Here is a 22,106-nt window from a genome sequence, read left to right as displayed (position 1 = left end):
CTGATCATTGTACAGCCACCCACGATTTGTGCAATCGTATATGCTATGCTATGCTATATTGTATCATTTTACTGGACAGAAAAAATTATTGTTACTTGATTGTATTGTAAATCTGCAGCGAGAACTGTGATGAACAGTAATAACCGTAATACCACAAAGAACAGACATCTACGATCGAACAAAAATATTTAAAAAACGTGTGTAAACATTTGGGGCCCTATTCTCACAGTCACGTCACCTAGTGACTAGAAGGAAATTTTCTTCTAGTCACCGAGTGACGTGACTGTGAGAATAGGGCCCTTGAATTAATATACGATAAACACTAGCGCCGCAACACCAACCTATCCCAACTATCCGTCAAATCCATTCCGGAACTGGTTCTAAATCCTGGATGGATTCAGTATGGAATCTTGCTCAAAGAAAACAACCGATTCTGACTCTATCGGTTGATGCATTTGAGCTGGAATTTATGCTGGAAGTCCGAATCGGTTCCGAACTACCGTCGTGATTCGCTGATTGGACACTTTTTAACTGGACCGCTTTTCAGTTGGACCTCCGCTAATTGGACCATTATCCAACTAAAAAGCATCTAAACGTCAAAATCTCGTGTAAAATTTACTTTGACAATCAATCTGACAATATTTATAGAGATGTGAACAGATGCATTTACACTGCCAACATCTCCTTTGGGGTGTTTTTGACATTTGTCAATCGGTCCAACTAGCGAATCGAATTCGTTAGTAGGACAAGGCTGTGGCCCAACCAGCGAATCACGACTGTAGTTTGACTGGGTGGAGGAATAACCGCTGCCAATTCTGTCGAACTCAGCCACAAAAAAACATGATGACAGTAGCGCACCTGGTTTGGATATCCCAACTACCTTCGAAATCGTTAGAAATTTTACACAAGTTGAATGCTGAAGATGGACGTCTGTTCTCTGTGGTAATACCTATTGTTTTAAGATTGTCCATAGGGCAAATGCTACACGGTTAAATAAAACAACCTGCAGAATAAGTTCTTTTAACTTACTTTTGAGTTGTGCGTCGCTTTCGCACTTATTAGTGACGACTCAGTCGTCTTCCGTGGAGGAAGGTACTTTTGAGTTGTTTGGGGTATACTCAAAATTAGGTAAATTCAACTTAAATTTGAGTATAAAAAACCTATCAATGAGTTGTAATTTTTGCCGTGGTTAAATCTCGACAAACATATGATTACGGCCTAAAAGCCAACTGTCACAATCCACTTTGAATGGAAATTCCGGACAAACCGTTACACGCCAATCACAGATGTTGGTAGTAAACGATAGAGAAAAGTTTTCTCTTTCATAAACTGTTGTGAACTATGTTCGACTAGTAACGGTTTGTCTGGAATTTCCATTCAAAGTGGATTTTGACAGTTGGCTTTTAGGCCGTAATCATATGTTTGTCGAGAAATGGAAACTACCTTCAACACGGTTAACCTAATTTTAAGTTCCCCCACGATACCACGAGATTGAGTCAAAGGAACTCAATTATAGGTAGTTTTTCGTTGCCGTGTATTGTAAATTTCTATCCGGGAAACTATTTTTGTGTTGAACAAATCTTTCGGTGTATTACGGTTTAAATTAGTAGCTGTCAAAAAGTCTCCAAAATCAGGATGAATGATACATTAGTGTTGGTAATAGCAAACTCCCGCAGTTACGCAGCAGATTATTGTACTGTAGTAGTAAGTTTACGTTTGTTTTCCTCGTACGGCTCGTGGATCATTGTGGCATTTTTGTGCGTCGTCAAGAAAAACGATTTTCATAGTCCTCTGGTGTAATAAATCCGGCCGTCAAGATTTTCCCCGAAAGGCATTTCGTTTCGCGCTCGCGACATGCGATAAGTGTCCGTCAATGTGGTACCACCGCGATCAAAATGAGCGAAATACTGCAGCAGGACATCCAGCAGCTGCTGGAGTACTTTGCCAAAAATCTATACCGTGCGAAAGAGTGTGAAGTGGTACGTATCGCCATCATTAGCGGCAATGACCCTGGTTTGATTTTGTGCCAAATTGGGTCATACTGCATCGCGATTCTGGATGGAACCGGTCCGGTCATGATTCCCGTTGAGCTAGTGAACCATGGGAAGCGAATGTTAGGACAGCCAGCGTGACCGAGGGTGCTGGAAGGCGATTTGTTGGCGTGGAAACAACAATATTGCATTGCAGCCCGTCAATGTCATGTGTTGTAACGTGGTTTTTTCAGTGCAAAAAGCAACCCTAACCTATTCACCTACTTTCGAGAGGGGTTTATTGCGTGGCCTCAGTAATGCTCGAAGCAGCATTGTTTCCTCAAAGTCCTGGTGACTGGTTGAATACTTCTAAAATGCAAAATAATACAAGCTCTTCTAGAGTCCGAAGGGACGAAAATGAAAAATCTGTATAGTGTTCTTTGTCGTATTTCTTGCCCTCTTTGTGTAGTGTTTACATCGACGATTCTTGCATGTTTTCGTTTCGATTAAGTTGATTTTTTTCTTGTCCGCGATTGTTGTTGATCCCAAACTGTAAGGTTATTTTTAGAATATTGTGTACACCCATCATTCTGTTTTCACTTTGCGCTGTTTTGTGGGTTTACAAAAAAGTTATTTATGAGGTTCAAATATGACAATATTTTAATCGTAATAGAAATACTTTAATATACAGTACTGGTCAATATTATAACAGTTTTCTCTTTTTTATATAAGTCACAAAATTATCAGCTTGCATACGATTGGAGATTTTACTAGTAGACTAATAGGCATATGAATTGTAGAAGCATGATTCACCCATTGCAGTTTCTGCTTTATGGCCATTTCATTACTGTCGTTTTTCATTGAAATTCCGAGGCAGTGGGTTTCGTTTTCTAGCAGAAGATCAGAGCTTTTGTAGCGCATTATCAATATAGTTTATCTAACTTTACCATTTTTCATATGGTCACATGAATATGAACAATTTTGTCAAGAAAATTGTTAATTTTTGCATTGCTTAATGCAAGTGTGGGCGCAGGTATAGTTTATTCAAGTTTTGTTTCCAAATTCATTTTGAAGATTGAGTAATTTCATGACCCGGTATGGCATGAATGATGATTCCTGGACAATTTGGAAATTTTATTTGACATGAGCAAACCTGGAATTTTCCCGACTGAAACGAGAAGCAGCAAAAGTTGAATTGGTGGTGAACACGTCTAAAACAAAGTACATGCTGATAGGAGGGACCGAACGGGAAAGATCCCGCCTTGGAAGTAGTGGTTTGAACGACAGGGATGTACTCGAAGTAGTGGAGGAATTTATATATCTCAAACCTGTGATAACGGCTGATAATAATAACAGTCGAGAAATCTGAAGACGCATCATCAATGGAAGTCGTGCCTACTATAGGCTCCAAAAGAAACGGCGATCAAAAAACTCACCCGCGCACTAAATGTACCATGTACAGAACACTGATAAGACCGGTGGTCCTCAACGGACGCGAAAACTGGACCATGTCTTCGAGCACCGTCTGCGACGTGCAGGAGAGCGGTGTGGAAGCGAAGGATGAACCACGAGCTCGCCAGACTCTACGGCGAACCAAGTATCCAGAAGGTGGCCAAAGCCGTAAGGATACGATGGGCAGGGCACGTTGCGAGAATGGCGGACAGCAACCCAGCTAAATGTTTTGCTCAAATACGGCAGGAACAAGACGACGAGGAGCATAGCGGGCTAGGGGGGCTGACCAGGTGCAGCAAGATCTGGAAGGTATCAGACGCAACCGTGGGTGGAGAGAGGCAGCCGCGAACCGAGTGTTGTAGAGAAGAATCGTTGATCAGATTATATCAAATTAATTGATGTAACATCATATAAATAATAATAAATAGGCGATCGTTGACTTGAGTTGTGTTCTTCAGGATTAAGATGCAGGATGCAGATTAGGCGTCGTAGAAAATTGATGAGTTGTCTTTGCCTTCTATCTCCCCTAACTGAGTTAAATGTTTGGTGTCCTCAAGTGAGACGTATTGTTGGCTCCCAGGAAGTCGAACAATACGATAGTTTTTGTTTAAATCCGACTACAAGCTTCCTCTGTTTCAGTCGTAGCGCGAGTTCGGAACGCTTGAAGAGATTAAACCTCATCGACTGTAAAACGATATTCAAGGGGGAACCCACTATTTAGAGCCCATGGCTTGGCATCTTTCTGAACACTAAAGTGCCTCTTTCTTTGACATTGACATGACGAGCGGTCACTCCATTTCGAGAGTTTTATTGGCAGTTGAGGTGTTCACCACATGAGATCCATCGTCTTGTAGTCCAAGAAATCACAAGATCCCTTCAATGATGCTTTTGATGTTTTTATTCTTTTGCTGAGGAACTTTATTTATTGCAAGTCGCCAGCTGTTCAGATTTTCGGAGCAAGTTTAACCCTGGATTTGATTATCTCGATCTTCGTTTCAATGTCGTTTATTATCTTACCCTGCTTAGTGCGTTTTGAACTAGATTTATCTTCATCCGCCAAATTGTTCCGGACTCAAATCGTCGATCTTCTTCAGCAGCTCACAATCGACCTATTTGGGCAGACATGCCGCTGCTACCGTCGGTCTGGGAATGAGGCAACCACGCATATCTCGCAAAGATATCAATAGTTGCCAACCTCCACCGCCAGTAATTCACCTATCCGGACACAGGACACCACTTCGTGATCCGAGGCATTCGGACACAACTGAAAACACAAAGTAGTTTGACGTTAGGTTCCGTCCGGGGTAACTTCTCTTTCAAAATAGGTGAAAATCAGTAGAATCCAGAAAATAACTATTTGGAAATGTGCTTTAGAGCTCCGGATCACTTCACAGAGAACTGTGGACCCGGGACACTGGTTGGAATGGAACGAATTCAAACCAGACCCCAGGGTTAATTTATATGTTTCTAAACATCTGTCCACGATCAGTATAAGCGTTCCCAATTCCGAGATAATCTATCATTCCGTCGAGACCGAATAAGAAACAACTAAACGGACGGTCTAGATTTTAGAAACGCTTCCCCAACCTTCCGTTCATTCCAGGGTGACGAAATCGTGCAACGATGCAGCGTGCTGATGCGCATGGATTACACCGTGACCGAACTAACGAATCCAAATGGCGAACTCTCGGCTCATTATCCAGCCAAGCTGCTCATCCCCGAACAGGAAACGAAAGCGAACGTATCGCTTTCCACAGTCTCTCCGGCCACCATCACCGAACGCCGTCCCAGAAGCAATGCATCTCCCCAGTCAATCGGATCGGATGCAGTTACCGACTCGGCACGTAATGCTGCGAACCGTGATCAGGTGATCGTGGACGGACGGATTGATGCCCAACGGCTTCGCTATTTGATTTTGCGTGCCCGGCTGGCGCGATGCCGTGCCCGTTTTCCACTACCGGTAATACTGTACAAGGGAAAGTACATCTGCCGATCGGCAACGCTGTCTGGGGGGCCTGAGATCTACGGTCGGTCCGGACTGGAATACTTTGCCTACGCAGCCGAAGCGACGCTCCCAGAGCCAGGAGGTGAGTACAAAGCGTAAGTTTGTTTCTAAAGAAAATTCATAATAATGTACTTCTTTCTTAGACGAGGCTTACGAAGCACAGGAGGATTCGTCGTCCGATGAGTCGGATTCCAAAGATTGGCCACTGTTTGGTCGACTACGCCGGAAAGATATACGTTTGCTGAAGGCTCTCAACGTAGGGACCATTATCGACTTTATGGTAGAGAACAAGAAGGTCAAATTCTGGCTGAACGTCACATCGTCCGAGAAGGTGGACAAGGAGAATCGGTATAGTTTTTTCAAGATTCTCGCACTGCCATATCCAGGTTGCGAGTTCTTCCGTGAGTACCGCGATAACGATTGCCGTGGTGAAGGACTGATCTTCGACTGGAATCAGTCGTACGTTGATGCCGGTATCCGAGTACCGGACGATGCAGTGACAGCCGAATTAAACATCGACTGGCATAACTACAAGCAGTGGGATCTTGTGAAGCTCACCCAGAACTACCTCCGGTTGCTTTTAAAGTACTTGCAGGAAAATAATTCCGGACTATTAGTCCACTGCATAAGCGGGTGGGATCGGACACCGTTGTTTGTCTCGCTGCTGCGAATTTCCCTCTGGGCAGACGGTGCCGTTCACCAGTCGCTGAGTGCGTCCCAAATGCTTTATTTCACGATCGCATACGATTGGCTGTTGTTCGGTCACAATTTACCTGATCGATTGAATAAGGGCGAGGTGATATTCTACTTCTGCTTCTACATACTCAAGTACATAGTCGATGACGAGTTTAGCGTGTTAACTCATAGGTAAGTTTTGATCGGTACTGCTCATTGACGGTATGGCCATTTTGATGGGTTGTCTTTGTATCCGTAGAACCCGTAGCCATCATAGTAGCGGAAGTAGTAGTATAGGCGTAATTAGAACTGATAGCGAAAGTATGCTCGATGGGTTGTTATTTGACGGAGAAAGTCGCGGATCTAGCATATCACTCAACTCGACGTGCAGCTTCACTAGTGGGCGAAGTTCTTCCATTCACGATACTCAGACATGTGTCAGCACTGGTATCGGGCTAACAAACGATGGTGCAAGCAATAGCATAGCAATAACCGGTAGGAATAATGGTGCTAACAGGAACAGCGGTACGTCCGGTGGTGCAACCAACGGAGATGAGGGTATCAACTCGTTCAATGGGTAAGTCGGCACTAGCATTTATCGATCATTGTGTGAGTAGGTAATCAAATTTCGTACGGTTGTATTATTCATGCAGCAACAATGGCTTTTCATCACACAGTAACGATAGCAGTAGCAGTATTGGATGCATGTCTCATGATAGTTCGAATCATAATATCCAATGGTCGCCGAAAGCTAAACGGTGAGTAGCTAACATATGCTGCTTGTGTTTGGAAACAGTTCTTTCTGTGATTGTGATTTCTTCTGGGATTGATTTTTTTAATGGTTCCATCGCCTTATGTTTCTTTCCTTCGATGGTCGAGCATTTTGATTCGGCTCTTAACCTTTCAACGACATACCAGTATTGTTCTTCGGAGTTGTTGAGACTTGTTTAGGTAGAGCAGAGGCTCCTTGTGGGGGTACATATTCCATCCTTTTTACTTCGTCTTGATTGAAGGATTACTAGGTTCTCATTTACAATCGTTGCACCCAGCTTACATTTTTTCGCCACCTGGGCACATAAGATTGAAACAAGATTGTCTCATTTATCCTTTAATTTCAAATGTCCAAGGGTTTCTCAGTCCGGTTGAAATCGTTCATATGGAACTCTTATCAGAAATAAGGTGATATTGCAGCTCTCAAAATGTTTTTTTGTGGTTTTGTTAGCATAACGAGCTTTGAATTTATTTTTCAAGCATTGACGCCTTTTTCTTGACCGGGTGCTCATGCAGTTGCGCGCTGAACAGGGATACCAGGTATATTTTTCAAATGTCCTCACATTTCATAATAAATTATCTTCAACGGCCAGGATTCTGAATCGGTTATTAATTTTGCCGTGGGCTTGTCGGTGAGCTTAATCTACAAATTTTTATGCTTAGCAATTGGTAGATTAAGAATCTAGGATTGCGGTAGACCCCGCTTTCTGGTAGCCTTCTGTGAATAATTTAGTCATGTTAACGTTGCTCCACAAATCTATGAGTTTGGTATTAGTTAATATTATTATATTTCAATACACACTATAATATTATTGGATCGGCTATAATACAGCAATAAGAATCTGAAGAGAGTGTGTTCCCATCTGCACAGGCGTCTATTTGGAAGGTCCTCCGCTAATAAGAGATTTTTCTTCCAGCGATATATAAATAGTGGGTCACTTACTTTTTCACAGGTCTTTAGTGATTGGTGGTAACATTGTTTGGTGGAAAAGACAAACGGAAATAGAAACTGAAATAAAATGGAGCAAATGATGTACGATGGAGGTGTGGTGCTGGTGCGTGTTAATTGTTTATTTGCGGCGCTGGCAAACCAGTTATACAATAGCGATATCGGAAGTGTAGAGCGCGCGGCAGCAATAGTCCGGCTGAGAGCATTGGTAGTGGAGCATATTAAAGCCAACCGAGAAAATTTCCTTCCATGTCTGATGGAAAGAGTCTCCGATGTAGGAGTTTATGCAGGCATCAACGTAACCGAGAAAATTGAAGATTTTTTGCAACGTTTAACACGTCTCAGAGGGGGCGGTGAGGAAACCATAGCGGCAGTACCAACGATTTACAACTGTAGAGTGGACGTGTATAACGAAAATGGCACGGTAATAAAATTTAACGAGAGGAGTAACGAACAGAACAGTAAGAATAGCGTACCGCGTAGGTGGAAGAGGATCAAGACACGCTGAGAGAAATCATTATGACTCAGTGGTGCAACGTCTGAATCTCAGAACACAGAATAACTTGAACGAAACGGAAGAATACGTGCCCCCTATACCTATGCTGGCGGAATGGCAGAACCGGAATACGATCAATCTCAAATAAACACACGATCAATCTTTCCATCATTGGAAGTCGCAGGCAGTACCAAAGAGTGGGATCGCTCTATACTAGCGAGCTGGAATGTTAGAGGATGTTCCGATCGAGAAAAACAAGAAACGCTAGATGATTTCTTTGCGAAAGCGGAATACACGATTGTGGCGTTACAGGAGACGAGGCTAGCAAACTGCACGGTGGGCACGGCAAACTATCATTGGTTAAATGTAAACGAATTTGAAGAACGGGATCGTATGGGCGGAGGAACAGCGATATTGATTCACAAGGCCATATTCAAGGGAGATTGCTTCAAGAGGATAAGTGCCAATGCCTGCGCATACAAATGCGATATCTTCTTTAAACCATTTTTGATCATATCGGCGTATATCCGTAGCACAGAAGTAGGAACGAACGGAGAATTCGACGCACTGTACCACTTCATAATCAAGTTACCAGACAACATAAGGGAGAGAGTAATGATTTTGGGCGACCTTAATGCACGATTGGGTCGTAATGATCTAGTGGAGGATGATCGGCAGTGGATTGGTAAAAACTTACACCACGAGATGTCCAATGACAATGCCATTAAGCTGAAGAATCTGTTCCACGGGCTAAAACTAAAAGATTATGTCACTTTGAGCAACTCACATTCAGCTAACTTCACCCGGTCGAACAGAAGATCCCATTCGCAAATCGATCATATCTTGATGCACAAAATGGACGATTTCAACTTCCCTGAAGTGAAATGCTTCTTCCATCCTCAGATTGAGAGCGATCATAAAGTGGTAGTGCGCTACTTATAAAGAGCAAAAAACAAACTAACGACTTTAAAACGAAAAACATCACAAGAAAACAGAACGAATAAAAGAGTGCGATTGGAAATTGGTTCGTTAAGGGATGAGGAAAGTCACAAAAAATATCAAAACGAACTAGATAAACAATTAACGGATATTCAAACTGGGGCACAGACAGTAGAGACAAAATGGTGCGGAATGGAGAATGCGATAAAAACGACGGCGGAGGCTACCATTAGAAAGGCTGGTTTGCCCCAAACGCCAAGGAGAGCCGCAGCCTCTAAGCGTTACTTTTTGGCAAGACAACAGTTATTGGCAAACAGGAGCGATGGAGAAAGGAAGAAAGAACGGAAACGGGCATGGAAAGCTAAAGAAGAGGCGGAAAATCAACATTTTCGGGAGAAAGTCGAAAATTTCTTAAAACTAACTGAAAATGATAACTCTCTGGATCGAATGACAATGACATTCCGTTTTATCAAAAGTCACAGGAGGAGAAAGGATACACGGTGGAGAAAGTACCTAAACATTCAGCAGTGGAATGCAAAAATTGGAAATCGTTCGAATGATCCCCGGATGAGAGCGGATCGGATCCAACAAGAGAGGAGATTGAATACATTGTAAGGAAAACGAAAAACAACACTGCGCCGGGTCTAGATGGTATAGCTGTAGAACTACTAAAGTACGGGTCAGACGCCTTGATGGATGAGCTAGCTGCCTTGTTACGACAGGTATTCCGGTCTAATGTGGTTCCTAGTGGATGGATTTCAACGGTTCAAGTCCCAATAGCCAAAAAACAAAACCCACAATCTACGGACGATTACAGATGCATAACGCTCTGTTCAGTTGCCTATAAAATCTACACTAGAATGCTGCTAAACCGACTCGATCAACAAATCCTGCCAATGTTATCCTACCAAATGGCGTTCCAAAGCAGAAGAGGCGCATGCGATCAAATCTTCACGCTACGCAGGATATTAGACGAAAGATGGAGGAAGGGCAAACATTCAATACTGGTATCGATTGACCTAAAACAGGCGTTTGATAGAGTGGTCGTTTCAAAACTATCGGCGATTCTGATAGACATGGGAGTGTCACCGGGATTAGTTAATCGTATCAATACTGCGTGCATTGCGGAAAGAACATCACTCCAATGGTTTGGTGAAAGAACCCCAGTAATTAACAAGGCTAAGGGAGTTAAGCAAGGATGTCCACTGAGCCCGATATTGTTTATTTTACTGCTATACCGCGTGCTAATAACGGTGCGGGAACTGACGCCGGAAATCAACCTGGAACACTATGGACGCATCATTATATCGTGCATTCTGGCCTATGCGGATGATCTACTGTTCGTATGCGACACGGATGAAGACGTTGAAAGGATAATTGGTCTATTAATTTCACTGCTGGCCTCGGTAGGTCTAGAAATAAACACGAGTAAAACCTGCGTCCTCTACAGAGATCCCTACGACATTAATAATGTCGAACCAGACTCCATGAGGAAATTCGGGCCATTCGAGTTGAAAGTAGTGCATTCGTGACGAGCAGCTTGACACGGAAGGAAACAACAGCGGAAAGGATAAAAAAGGCCAACAAGACTTTTCACGCACTATGTGGCTTCTTGAGGAGGTACAAGCTAAAATGGGAGGTCGTTAAAAGGCTTTACAACTCCTGTATATCTCCAGTTGCTCGATACTCCGTGGAAGTTTCCACGCTGCTCAAAAGTAACAGGAACGCCCTTCGCGATATAGAAAATTCCATGCTGGAAATTCTGCTGTCACTAAGCTCAGACGGAGAGCAAATCAGCTTTCACCTGGCGTACAATGATCAGAGAAGATATTGAAAGGAGTCGCATAAATGCAGAGCAGTGGCAGGATTGGGCGCTTGATAAGGAAAAGTTGAAAAGAGAAGCGAAGAATTTGCTAAATGGTCGAATCGGATTATGTAGTGAGCAGTGCTTCGGAGGAGGACAGTGAAATAGATATGCTACCATCAGAGTTTGAAGGATTTGATGAGGAAACCGTTCATACCGTCCGCATGGACCAGCTCAGCCATTACGCAAACTATCCACCTGACCCGTACCAGGACTAACTTAACTATAATTGTTCCACCTGGTTTCGAAGAAAAAAAAACCCTGGGAATGATCATATACTCTCTAAACAAGATTGTCTCATTTATCCTTAAACTTCAAATGTCCAAGGGTTTCTCAGTCCGGTCGAAATCCTTCATATGGAACTCATCAGAAATAGGGTGACATTGCAGCTCTCAAAATGTTTTTTTTGTAGTTTTGTTAGCATAACAATCTTTGAACTTATTTTTCAAGCATTGACGCCTTTTTCTTGACCGGGTGCTCATGCAGTTGCACGCTGAACAGGGATACCAGATATATTTTTCAAATGTCCTCACATTTCATAAAAAATTGTCTTCAACGGACAGGATTCTGAATCGGTTATTAATTTTGAGCCAGAGTTCTGCCAAAAATCAGTCAGGCATCCGAACAAATTTGTCTTCAAAATGAAAAACATGTCTTCACAACATTTCAAATGTCTTCAAAATGAAGACAAATCTGACATCACTGGCGCTGACGGAGATGTATATAACTGCGTGCTACTGGTTCAATGAGAACTCGAAAGATGGTGTTGGAATCGTCAAAATGAATGTTAACAATTATTTGTGCAAGGAATTTAACTGTTACATTTGCACAAGTAAGGTAACGTGACTCCATAAGGATCTCGCCATGTTTCTCAATCAAATTCTCACTAGCAGAATTTGGAAACTCATATACCACAGACAATTTGATGGTATAGAGCCTACTTCGACTTCCATCGTCTATTTACTTCTCCTAATTTCATCCGGGAATCCAATATATGATAACCTGAAAACGCCATCTTTGATTTCAAATTGGCTTCAAGCATCGATTTCCATCATCTACTTGCTTAGTATATTGCGAAAATCATGAAGTTTCGTCATCAACTAACTTTCTCCATTCAAATGGCACTCATGTCGATGAAGATGTTCAGATTTCTGTAGTGATTGTAAGCCGTCCTTATCTACGTACCACCCTGTTGCAGGACTCATCAATCCGCGCACACCTCAACTCTCGATAAACATATGGTTACGTCGTTGTTGCCTAATTGTCGACAGTTCCTGAAGGACGCGACGACCAGACACCGGAATTAGAAATATGGACAACAAAGGTTTTGGACCGGCAATAGAAAAATAATGCGACCGATCTCCTGCGAATCGTGTTTATTAGTGCTCGTTTCAGTAGATACAGAACACTAGATTAGGATTGTCGCTGGTGTTCCCATTGTTTTCATCTCGGAACATGTTTGTTTTGCTTTCGGTATATATCTGTCAAGGTATCGAAAGTCTCTCAAGTAAAAGTCTTTGGTCCGCACTTTTGGTACACGCAGAAAAATATGTCCTGCTTAGTAAAATGCAGAGTTTACCTTTTATATTTCAGTCTCGTTTATTCTACTGTGATTTTTATGCATTCAAAACCGAAAATGTCCAATGCATAAAATTTACAGCAGAATAAACAATAGGCAAACAGAAAAATGATGTAATATCTGTTATGGAACAAATTTCTATGTGGCATACTATTATAATTTCATTAATTTTCACATGGTATCTATGCGTGACAGATAATAATGCGTGACAGATAGATATATCCCGGAATCAAAACAATGATGTTCCCACCACTGATGCCAGCGACAATCCTAATCTAGTGTTCTGTATCTACTCTCGTTTCCTACAGCGTATGCAAATGCAAGCACGCAACGTGCGTAATTATATTACAGAATCGGAGAAGCCTCTGAGACACAACCCTTCACCTGGTCCGAACTTCAGTCGCCAATCTTTCATTGCATTTAAGTATTGCCGCGCGCGTTTTGCTGCACACCAATCCATATTATTATGTTCACTGACACTGACAATCCGACACTAAATCCGATAAATAGGTCGAGTATTGACAGCTAAGTATAATGACACTCCAACGAGGCTTCGAAATAGTGTCGGGCTTCATTAGACGACATGTACCCTGGATCCATGGGGGCCTTGGAGGGACAACAATTCTCCATATTGAACTTACAAAGCAAAGTGTCGATGTAGGCTGATAACTTTAACGTGTAGTAACATCCCTCTCTCCCAATTTCATAGCCTAAGAAATGTCGTACGAAGGCTGGCGAAGTAATGTCGAATTCCTTCTAGGGAGTTATCATGAACTTTCGGCCCTATTCTGCGCGGCATGTGTTGTGAGGCGACTAATCTCACCTCATTCTAAAGTGAGGTGAGTTTAGTCACCTCGCGTCACGTGCCGCGCAGAATAAGGCCGTGTGTCTATGTCTGACTCACTTGTGCTGCAGATCGGCTACTCATATCGTATATAGACACGGGAGTACAGTACTTGGCTTGAACTTTAACTCAAGTAGTACAGAGTGTAATGTTTTGTTCCAGTATCAGACAGATTGGCGCAAACCATAAATATTTTTGCAAAGTTTACATACCGTACCCCGTAACCACAAAGCCAGCAGGTTGCTGAATATACAGCTCTTCTTCGACAGTACCGTTGAGGTAGGCAGTTCGAATAACGTATTGCTTCAGGATCAGCTGCTCTTTCTCCTGCAACCGCCAGCAGTGCACGTAACGTAGCTTGTCGTGTGACTGGCGAATTCACTTCCGCAAAAACCACGCCGAAATACTGTGAATATACTTGAGTGACAATACGAGCCTTATGCTTCACAATGCTGCCCGTCTCATCTCGCTTTATCTTGAACACCCGCTTTGCACCAATAGCTTTCTTACCCGGAAGTAGATCCCCCAGTTCCCACGTACTATTTGCCTTGTGTGCTCCAATCTCTTCCCGCATAGCGCGTTTTCAAACAGGCATCGCGAAAGTCACTCAATTCTTCGCAAAGCAGCACTTCTCCAACAATAGTCTTCATATCTATTTGGTGTGTCGATCTCGGCGGTTCAGTTCTTCAAAGTTTTCTTCGATTGAATCTTCTGCATCTTCGTACACTGAACGACACTCCTCTTCCTGCGTCTCTTTATCATCACCATGCTGGATTCTTTTCATTAGCCGACACGGAACACGGCATTCCTCTCGCTGCACTTCCGGAAGCGCACTCCACTCCTCATGTCTATCGGCACAATTCGTGAGTTCCAGGAATTCAACATTTCAACTAACGTTTATGCGATTGGTCTAAACATCAAAAAAGCGGCAACCTATGTGGCAACCTGAATGAATAACCCATAAATACAAGCTTTTTTGATTGAGGATCGAACTTTTTGCATTTGGCGTATGGTATACGTACATACGCTTCACATCCGAAGATTCGAATATCTGCCAAATCCGGCTTGTTACCTGTCCACATTACGAACGGCGTCCTATCAACTGCTCTGGATGGAAGCCGATTCTGGATGAATATGGCCGTGAGAATCGCTACTCCCCAATATATTATGGGAATATATTATGGCCATTTCTTGAATCGAATGGTTCATGTGCTCCGCTACTCCATTCGACTATGCTGAGTAGGGAATTGAGAACTACTGCTGTATGCTCTCTGATCTGCAGAACTTCTACAGTCTCTCAATCACATATTCTCCTCGCAGTACACATGGCTTTCTGCCGAAAATATTTTCCGCATTTTTTTAGTTGGAAAACCACGCAAAACCGACTGTGATCGTCGATTAGAGTGATAAAATACTTGTTTCCACTTGGCGTCGGATATTCGATGGGTCCGCAGAGGTCTGTGTGTATGATGTCCAGCGGTCGCTTCGACTTCCGCTCTAGAAGCGGTGAGGCGGGCTTTCGTACCAACTTACTCTTCAAGCAGCATTCACACGACCCGTTCTCCGCAGTATGTCAGCCAAGCTTTGTGTCACGATTGCATTCATAACCCTAACACAGAGAACAGACGTCTATCTTCAGCATTCAACTTGTGTAAAATCTCTAACGGTTTCGAAGGTAGTTAGGATATTCAAACCAGGTGCGCTGCTGTCATGTTTTTTGTGGCTGAGTTCGACAGAATTGACAGCGGTTATTCCTCTACCCAGTCAAACTAGTCCGGAACCGGTTCGGACTTCCAGCATGAATTCCAGCTCAAATGCATCAACCGATAGAGTCGGAATCGGTTGTTTTCTTTGAGCAAAATTCCATACTGAATCCATTCAAGATTTCGAACCGGTTCCGGAATGGATTTGACAGATAGTTTGGATAGGCTGGTGTGGCGGCGCTAGTGTTTATCGTATATTAATTCAAATGTTTACACACGTTTTTTTAAATATTTTTGTTCGATCATGGATGTCTGTTCTCTGTGACCCTAATGTCCCATGAGCCATCCGCCGATGTCATGTGTGCGGGCAGATTACACCATGATTTCACAACCGAGTGTTTGTCGAGTGCTCCGCCAACACGCTCACCATTAGCATTCATACCCATAAACACCGCTTCCTGCTCTGAACGAGTTAGATTTAGTTCCGTCTGCAAGTGTAACGCCCACGATGACTCCACGTTTGAATTCGTTGAAAAAATTCGGGATCAGTCGTCATACGGCATGTACAGTCACTGTCGATATTCCACGCTCTCGAAATAACGGCACCACAGATTACATCATCCGCTACCACCTGCTTCGATCGTTGGCCATCACTGCCTTCTCCTTGGACTTGTTTCATCTTTTCCTTAACAGCCTGGTTCGACTCAGTTTGTCTTCACATCTAACCCTGAGCAGAAACTAAAAATCGTCAGTGCACAAACAATATTGTATTGTTTCCCCCGGCTGCGGAGTGAAATAAGTTTGCCAAACGAAACAAAAGTGCCCGTGCTACGGAATAACACGATTTCGATCAACTTTAATAAAACTCGTGTTAGACCCACAGTTCAGGAAGTGGAGCAATTGGTTAAAATGGAGCTTAATCTCGCTGAAGTTACGTATATTCAGCTACATCACGTTAAAAACTGTGTTTTGATCACCAGAATCAAGATCCCTGTGCATATGGAAAACGACATGGTGGACGTGCGTATCCATGATTTGGCCCCGCGCACTAAGAAAGATTACATCAAACAAATCATGTCGCAATATGGAGAAGTAGAATCTATTACGAATGACACCTGGAGAATTTTTTTCACCGGCATTCTCAACGGCGTTCGTATTGTGAGGATGCGAGTGACTAAACCAATACCTACACCAACATGCCAATTCTGTAACCATACAGCCCACTACGGAAAAACATGCGCCGAAGCAACTAGTCAAAAGTCGTCTACTACAGCCAACTCTAACAAGCAGCCACCGACACCTTCAGATAAACCAAAAACAACGATCCAATTAACCAATAATGCAGGTACAACGACCACGACAACCGCTCCCAAACCAACGACTAGCATCACCAATAAAGAAGAAAATACCGATGAAGACGGATTTACAACAGCGACCCGTAAGAACAAGAAACAAATAAGAACCTCTGATCGTGAACAGCAAGAAAGCAGTACCGATGATGACATGGAGGGGAACGAGAACGCGAGAGAAGGCAGACTGAATGACCCCCAAGCGACTTCACTGCCAAGGAAAAGAATCTCAACACGCAGCAGCAAGCTGCGTCAACACGATCTGGAAGACCGACATTCTTAGCATTCTATTTTTTATTTTTACTTATTGTAAAAAATTGGAAGACCCACGGCTCAGTTATGCTAACGCATTGAGCCGTTTCAAATAAATCTTCAGATTAAAAAAAAGCCTGGTTCGACCCCGATGATTTTTGATTTTCATTGCATTTTCATCACCCTTTTCCGACATTTATGGCAGTTTCTCTAAAATGACGCGGATTCGATCAATAGAAACGCTTTGTCATTTTTCCCTTTATCCGATACCATCAGCGCTTTCTCACTATGAATTGCTCGCTTCTGGTACTCGTTACGCAATCGAGCTACTACTAGATCCACCGTAAGCAGTTGTACGAGATTGGGAAACTACGCAACATCATCATTATTCGCAAAAGCTCACTGAGTTCCGCCCCGCATTATCGAGGTGTTCATACAAACACTCACATTCTTCGAGATGCTTCTCAATATCGCCACCTTCACACAAATTTTTCGAGCACAACTGCTGCAACAACATTGCCTGATTCCCGATGGTAGTTTTTTATGATAGACTCTTATGGGGTTTTCGATTGATTGACACCGGTGTAGTGGAGTGCACTGAAACTGCACCGTTTTTGCACTTTCTAGCAGAAGTACAGTAAACTGGGTATGTTCCATTGACACTTCTGCTAGAAAGTGCAAAACCAGTGCACTCCACTACACCGGTGTCAATCAATCGAAAACCCCATTAGATTTTCTCAGATTTAATGAGCCGTTTTATACTTTTTCACAAAATGAAACAGTACTGTCTTCGACAAACAGGGCGATCTTTGCTCGCGTCTTCACGTCACTTTTCCTTTACAGCTCATAAACATCATCAACCTCCTCCGGTTCTTCACGTCACTTTTCCTTTACAGCTCATAAACATCATCAACCTCCTCCGGTTTCGGCTTCTCGATTGTGTCCCACAAATCCACGCGTTCTAGCAATGACCGCATGCGGAACTTCTAGGAGGCATAATTTCCATTGCAGAGCTTCGCAAACAATGCTTTCCAGCCGTCGGCCATTTTGTGTTATTACAACCACTCCGCTATTATTACTTCGGAAAGCCGAAAGACGGAACCTTCCGGTAAACCAGTCTTCTACTGAAAACTCGACCGACCGACAGTAGAAAAACAACGCGACCGTTCTGCTACGAAACGTGTTTATTAGTGTTCGTTTCTTACAGTGTCAGGGATGCCAGGTACTTTTGTGTCATATGCAGCAAATTTTTAAAAAATCTAAATATTTGCAAATATCTGCAAAAATGTAAATGGAGAAAATCGTAAATTTGCTGGTATGCTGGTGGTTTGGAGCCGCGGAAAACTTTTTCAGCACCCGATCCGGGAGTGGCAGAGAGCTCATTGGAGGGTTGAGTCCTGATATCCTGGCCGGGATAGCCGTTCCGGTGCGGGGGTGGTGGTTGTCCGGGGCTCTATGTTGTTGTACAGGCCCATCGCTAGAGTGAACGTGGTGGGTCTCTCCCTTACTGGATTGTTGGACAGTGCGTCGCGAATTGAAGGTGGGATCTCGTGCTGGAGGTCTTGGAGTTTCAAGCGGTTGAAGAGTAGATTACTTCCATGCGAAATTTTAGTGTGCTCGGTCCGCAGTCTTGAGAGGACCTTCTGTTCTTTCCAGTCCTGTCGGTCATCCCACTTGACGGGGAGTCCCTTAATTTTCTGCTGGTGTCCCCGGGACGCCCATTAGTGACCGATGAAGTTGTTGTTGAGGGCCTCTGTGAAATGCCGGGTGATGTATGCGGTTGGCACTTCCTTGGTGAGGGTTCTTCTGGCTCTCCAAAAGTGTGCTACCAGGAAGTCTACTTCAGTGTTCCCTTGCATATGCTATAGAGTCCGGGGATCCAACAAAGTGTGATGAGGGAATCGGCTTCGATATATGTTGCCTGGATGATGGGGTATCGGGACTGGTCGATCTCGAGCGCGCGAAGTACCGAGAGGGATCAGTGAATATCGTAGTTTCAGTTTCTTCTGGCTTTTAAGACAGGGGCAGAGCGATAGCTGCGGCTTCAACAGAAAATATCGAGCACTTTGGCGGGAGACCGAGAGATGAGCCTGTTCCTCCTTCACTGACCCCGACTCATACTTCATCATGCTTCCTCGATCCGCCCGTACAAACACGTATAAATATGGGTGTGATTCAAGAAGCGTCGCTGCACCGTGCCATTTCGAGGGTTCCTCCGGCCCGGAAGGTCTGGGACCAGGATATATCAATGTGTAGTCGAGCGAGTGAAGATAAGGAGGATCCTGCGAATTCCGCGTATACTTCTCTAGCTTTTCATCGTTGCAGATTCGTCACCTCCAAATGTCCGTTCGAGTACGTTCAACGCACGCCGGAGGATCACTAGGGCGATTTTCCATTGGAATAGTAGGACGCCGGCCTCTACACGGGCGCTTTCCACTGGTGCACTGGGCAATAACTTCGATGAGGATGGACCCGTGGTAGAATGGGGCAAGGATGTGATTAAACCCTTCTGAGTTCCATAATATATCTGGCTATGGATCAATGCTTCACTTATTTGGAGTGCAGTACTCCTATTGCACTTCGGGTGCTGAGATGTGCCAGTCTTGTGTAGGCATTCGGTCTTTATCCTCCGAAAGTGGGGGCAAGTGTTATGGTCTAGTGTGACTCCAAAGATGATCGGTACGCTATTGAAGAATCGGTTATATGGAGTGTAGAAACTTTTAGAGGTGGAAAGCCGGAAGCCGACTGAGGTTGCCCACTTGACGATGGCGTTGACTACGGTTTATAGCTTGATGCGGGTTCGGCCCTTGGTCCTTCCCGTCACAACCACTACTGTCGTCGGCATAGACGAAGATGGATATACCCTTGGGGAGAGCGACAATTATACAGTTCATTATGATGAGGAAAAAGGTGAGCGCCAGGGCGGATCCCTGGGGTACAGAGTTTTCCTCAGTGTAAGTTCCGGATTCGCTGCCGCCGACTCCGAACCGCAATTGGCGGTTTTATAGGAAGCGTTGTATGTGGCCTCGGATTGCACAGCAGCCAAGCTGTCGAAGTATGTCCTCTCATCATACGATGTTGTATACCTTGTCAATATGAAGGGCTGCAAGATCAATGTGTAGGCCATACCTTTTGGCCTGGTCAAGGGTTGCCAGATACGATCTGGCGCCCTTCTCTTTCCGTAAGGCGTGTTGCTAGCTGTCCAGCAGGTGGGGTTGTTCGAGTATGGCGGTTAAGCTTCTACTGACCATTTGTTCGAAGCTTTTACCAATGCAGGGAAGTAAACTGATGGGCCGGAGGTCTTTGGCCCTTGAACCCTTTTGGGTATAGGGCCGTTTACCACGACTCCTGGAGGGGCTCGCCCTCCCGGATTCGATTGTAGCATTGAAGGAGGGTTCTTTTGCCGGGTGGTGGCAGGTTCCTGAGCAGCGGGTATCCAATGTTGTCAATCCCGGTAGCTTTTCCTCGCCCCTGGCTGAGGGCGTCGTGATTTCTGATCTGGAGAAGGGCTGGTTCCACTCTGGCGACGAGTCGGGGAGAATGTTACGGGGCAGCCTCCAGTAGGCTGTTTTGCCCTGGAGCTCGAGGGGGGCGAAGCGATTGTAGAGAGCAAGGAGAATTATCGTTCAAGTTCAGGTTCTTGTGCCAACAATAACATCAACAAAACCGTTATCGTACTTATAACTGTTCACGTATTCTTTTACTAAAAAAATACCGTGCATAGTGGTTGTAAGAAGTGTGTTGCGTCTATTTGTCTTAGCCAGGTTTTATGTGGAAAATTTTCGCTCTACTACAGCTGATGAGGTGACTAGGCTGGTTCAAATAGATGCTGACGAGCGGTGGGCTATTGAAACTGTGTTCTAGATTACTCGCGCCAAACTTGCCGTCTATTCTAAATTTAGAGAAAACCTCGATGGAACTAGCATCCAGAGGTTCGGGAACGCGTACCTACTATCCAGACAACGAGTAGATAGCAACTCACCCCAAAATTGCACTCCGTCTTTGAAACCTGTTCTAGTATCCCAATTTATACAAATTACTTCCCAGAATGCATCACCTGTATAACAAAGTCTACAAAAATCTGCAAAGAATTCAAATGTCTGAAAAATATCTGCAGTTACAGGTAGTTCAAAAAATCTGTTTTCTCTATTATTCCCCTTTTTGCAAGGTATTTTAACGAGGTGCTCATCCCACTCCATCAACCCTCTATTCCACTTCAGCACACGATGGTTTCTTTGCTGTACACTTTGATTAACACTTAACCAAACTATCAATTTATACTAGGGACCTCGAAAGAAATCAGCCAAGCCAATTCCAGCATGATCTCTGTCGTCTGCTAATTGGTTAATCGCAAGCAATAATGATACTGACTCTCAAACTAACCATGCATGTGTTGTGTCCCAATTTAATCCACAGAACTAGTCCAGTAACAGTGCCAAGTGCGGAGAGACTGTTGAGACAGCGACAGGAGTCCACCTCGTCACTTTCGGTTGGCAGCTGGCAGATGATCACATGTACCGGAAGTTACCGGAGTGCGGAATCAGTGAACGAGATGCAATCCCATTTGCAGCCGAACCCGGCATTCGCCTGTCCCAATCACCTCCAACGTCAGCAGACACAGGGCCACCAGCAACCGCATAGTACTCATCCGCAATCACATCAGCAGCAGCATCACTTAAATCCTGGCAGCGGCCCTCCAGGTGCTTCCACGCCGAACGCCAACCAACATCACAGTCAGGAGACCAGCTGCTGTACCGTCATCGACGGCGAATACTTTCCCAATCGTGTTGATTTATATGCCCTGTGAGTCGTACGAACCCATTAGTTCCTATTGATTGTACAGATCACCTGCTAATGAATAGTTTTGTCCTAATTTTCAGACGACGCGAAAAACTGACACAGCTGAGGACGCTTTTCTACAACTGTTATTTCTCGACGATAGCATTCAAGTTCAATTCTGGGCCTGATTCAGCGCTTGGTAGTTTGCTGGGTAATTTCGCCGAGAAAGTAGGTTTAGCAAGTCGAACACCAGTTTAGAAGCGCAATAAGGGAACCCGACCGAAGGAGAATCGTTTCTGTACACTACGACTGCGGACACGTCTTCCGTTAAATTTAATACGAAGAAACGGTATTTATCTCTCTTCTAGACCAGAGCTTTCCCAATGTTTGCTAGAAAAGTTGTTGCACTGTCGACACTGCGGAAAAAAGTGTTCATTTCATATTTTATTCATGTAACTATAATTGCGATTAATACACTA

At 43.9% G+C, this 22,106-nt stretch overlaps 1 protein-coding gene across 3 annotated transcripts; it reads left to right on the top strand.

Moving 5' to 3' along the window:
* Positions 1 to 1,685: 1,685 nt before the first annotated feature.
* Positions 1,686 to 22,048, top strand: LOC131679131 (myotubularin-related protein 14-like). 3 transcript variants are annotated; one of them, XM_058959724.1, is made up of 7 exons: positions 1,688 to 1,979; positions 5,026 to 5,509; positions 5,571 to 6,294; positions 6,362 to 6,679; positions 6,756 to 6,860; positions 21,265 to 21,651; positions 21,729 to 22,048. In XM_058959724.1, exons 1-7 carry the CDS (start codon positions 1,896 to 1,898, stop codon positions 21,883 to 21,885), a joined length of 2,259 nt encoding a protein of 752 aa, XP_058815707.1. In that variant the 5' UTR covers positions 1,688 to 1,895; the 3' UTR covers positions 21,886 to 22,048. The 3 variants fall into 3 exon arrangements, with proteins under 3 accessions (XP_058815709.1, XP_058815708.1, XP_058815707.1); XM_058959725.1 differs by lacking the exon at positions 6,756 to 6,860 and having other exon boundaries at positions 1,687 to 1,979; XM_058959726.1 differs by lacking the exons at positions 6,362 to 6,679; positions 6,756 to 6,860 and having other exon boundaries at positions 1,686 to 1,979.
* Positions 22,049 to 22,106: the final 58 nt, after the last annotated feature.

The sequence above is a fragment of the Topomyia yanbarensis genome, chromosome 2 (assembly GCF_030247195.1).
Source record: "Topomyia yanbarensis strain Yona2022 chromosome 2, ASM3024719v1, whole genome shotgun sequence".
In the NCBI taxonomy this organism is placed as follows: Eukaryota; Metazoa; Arthropoda; class Insecta; order Diptera; family Culicidae; genus Topomyia; species Topomyia yanbarensis.
Note: the sequence above shows the minus strand (reverse complement) of the source record. Positions and strands in the feature narration are given on the sequence as shown.

Excerpts from the sequence above, each read along its gene's own strand:
- LOC131679131 (XM_058959724.1), top strand. The coding sequence starts at position 1,896 with ATGAGCGAAATACTGCAGCAGGACATCCAGCAGCTGCTGGAGTACTTT. Across the intron at positions 1,980-5,025 it reads GTGCGAAAGAGTGTGAAGTG|GGTGACGAAATCGTGCAACG; the intron begins GTACGTATCGCC and ends CGTTCATTCCAG. Across the intron at positions 6,680-6,755 it reads GGTATCAACTCGTTCAATGG|CAACAATGGCTTTTCATCAC; the intron begins GTAAGTCGGCAC and ends TTATTCATGCAG.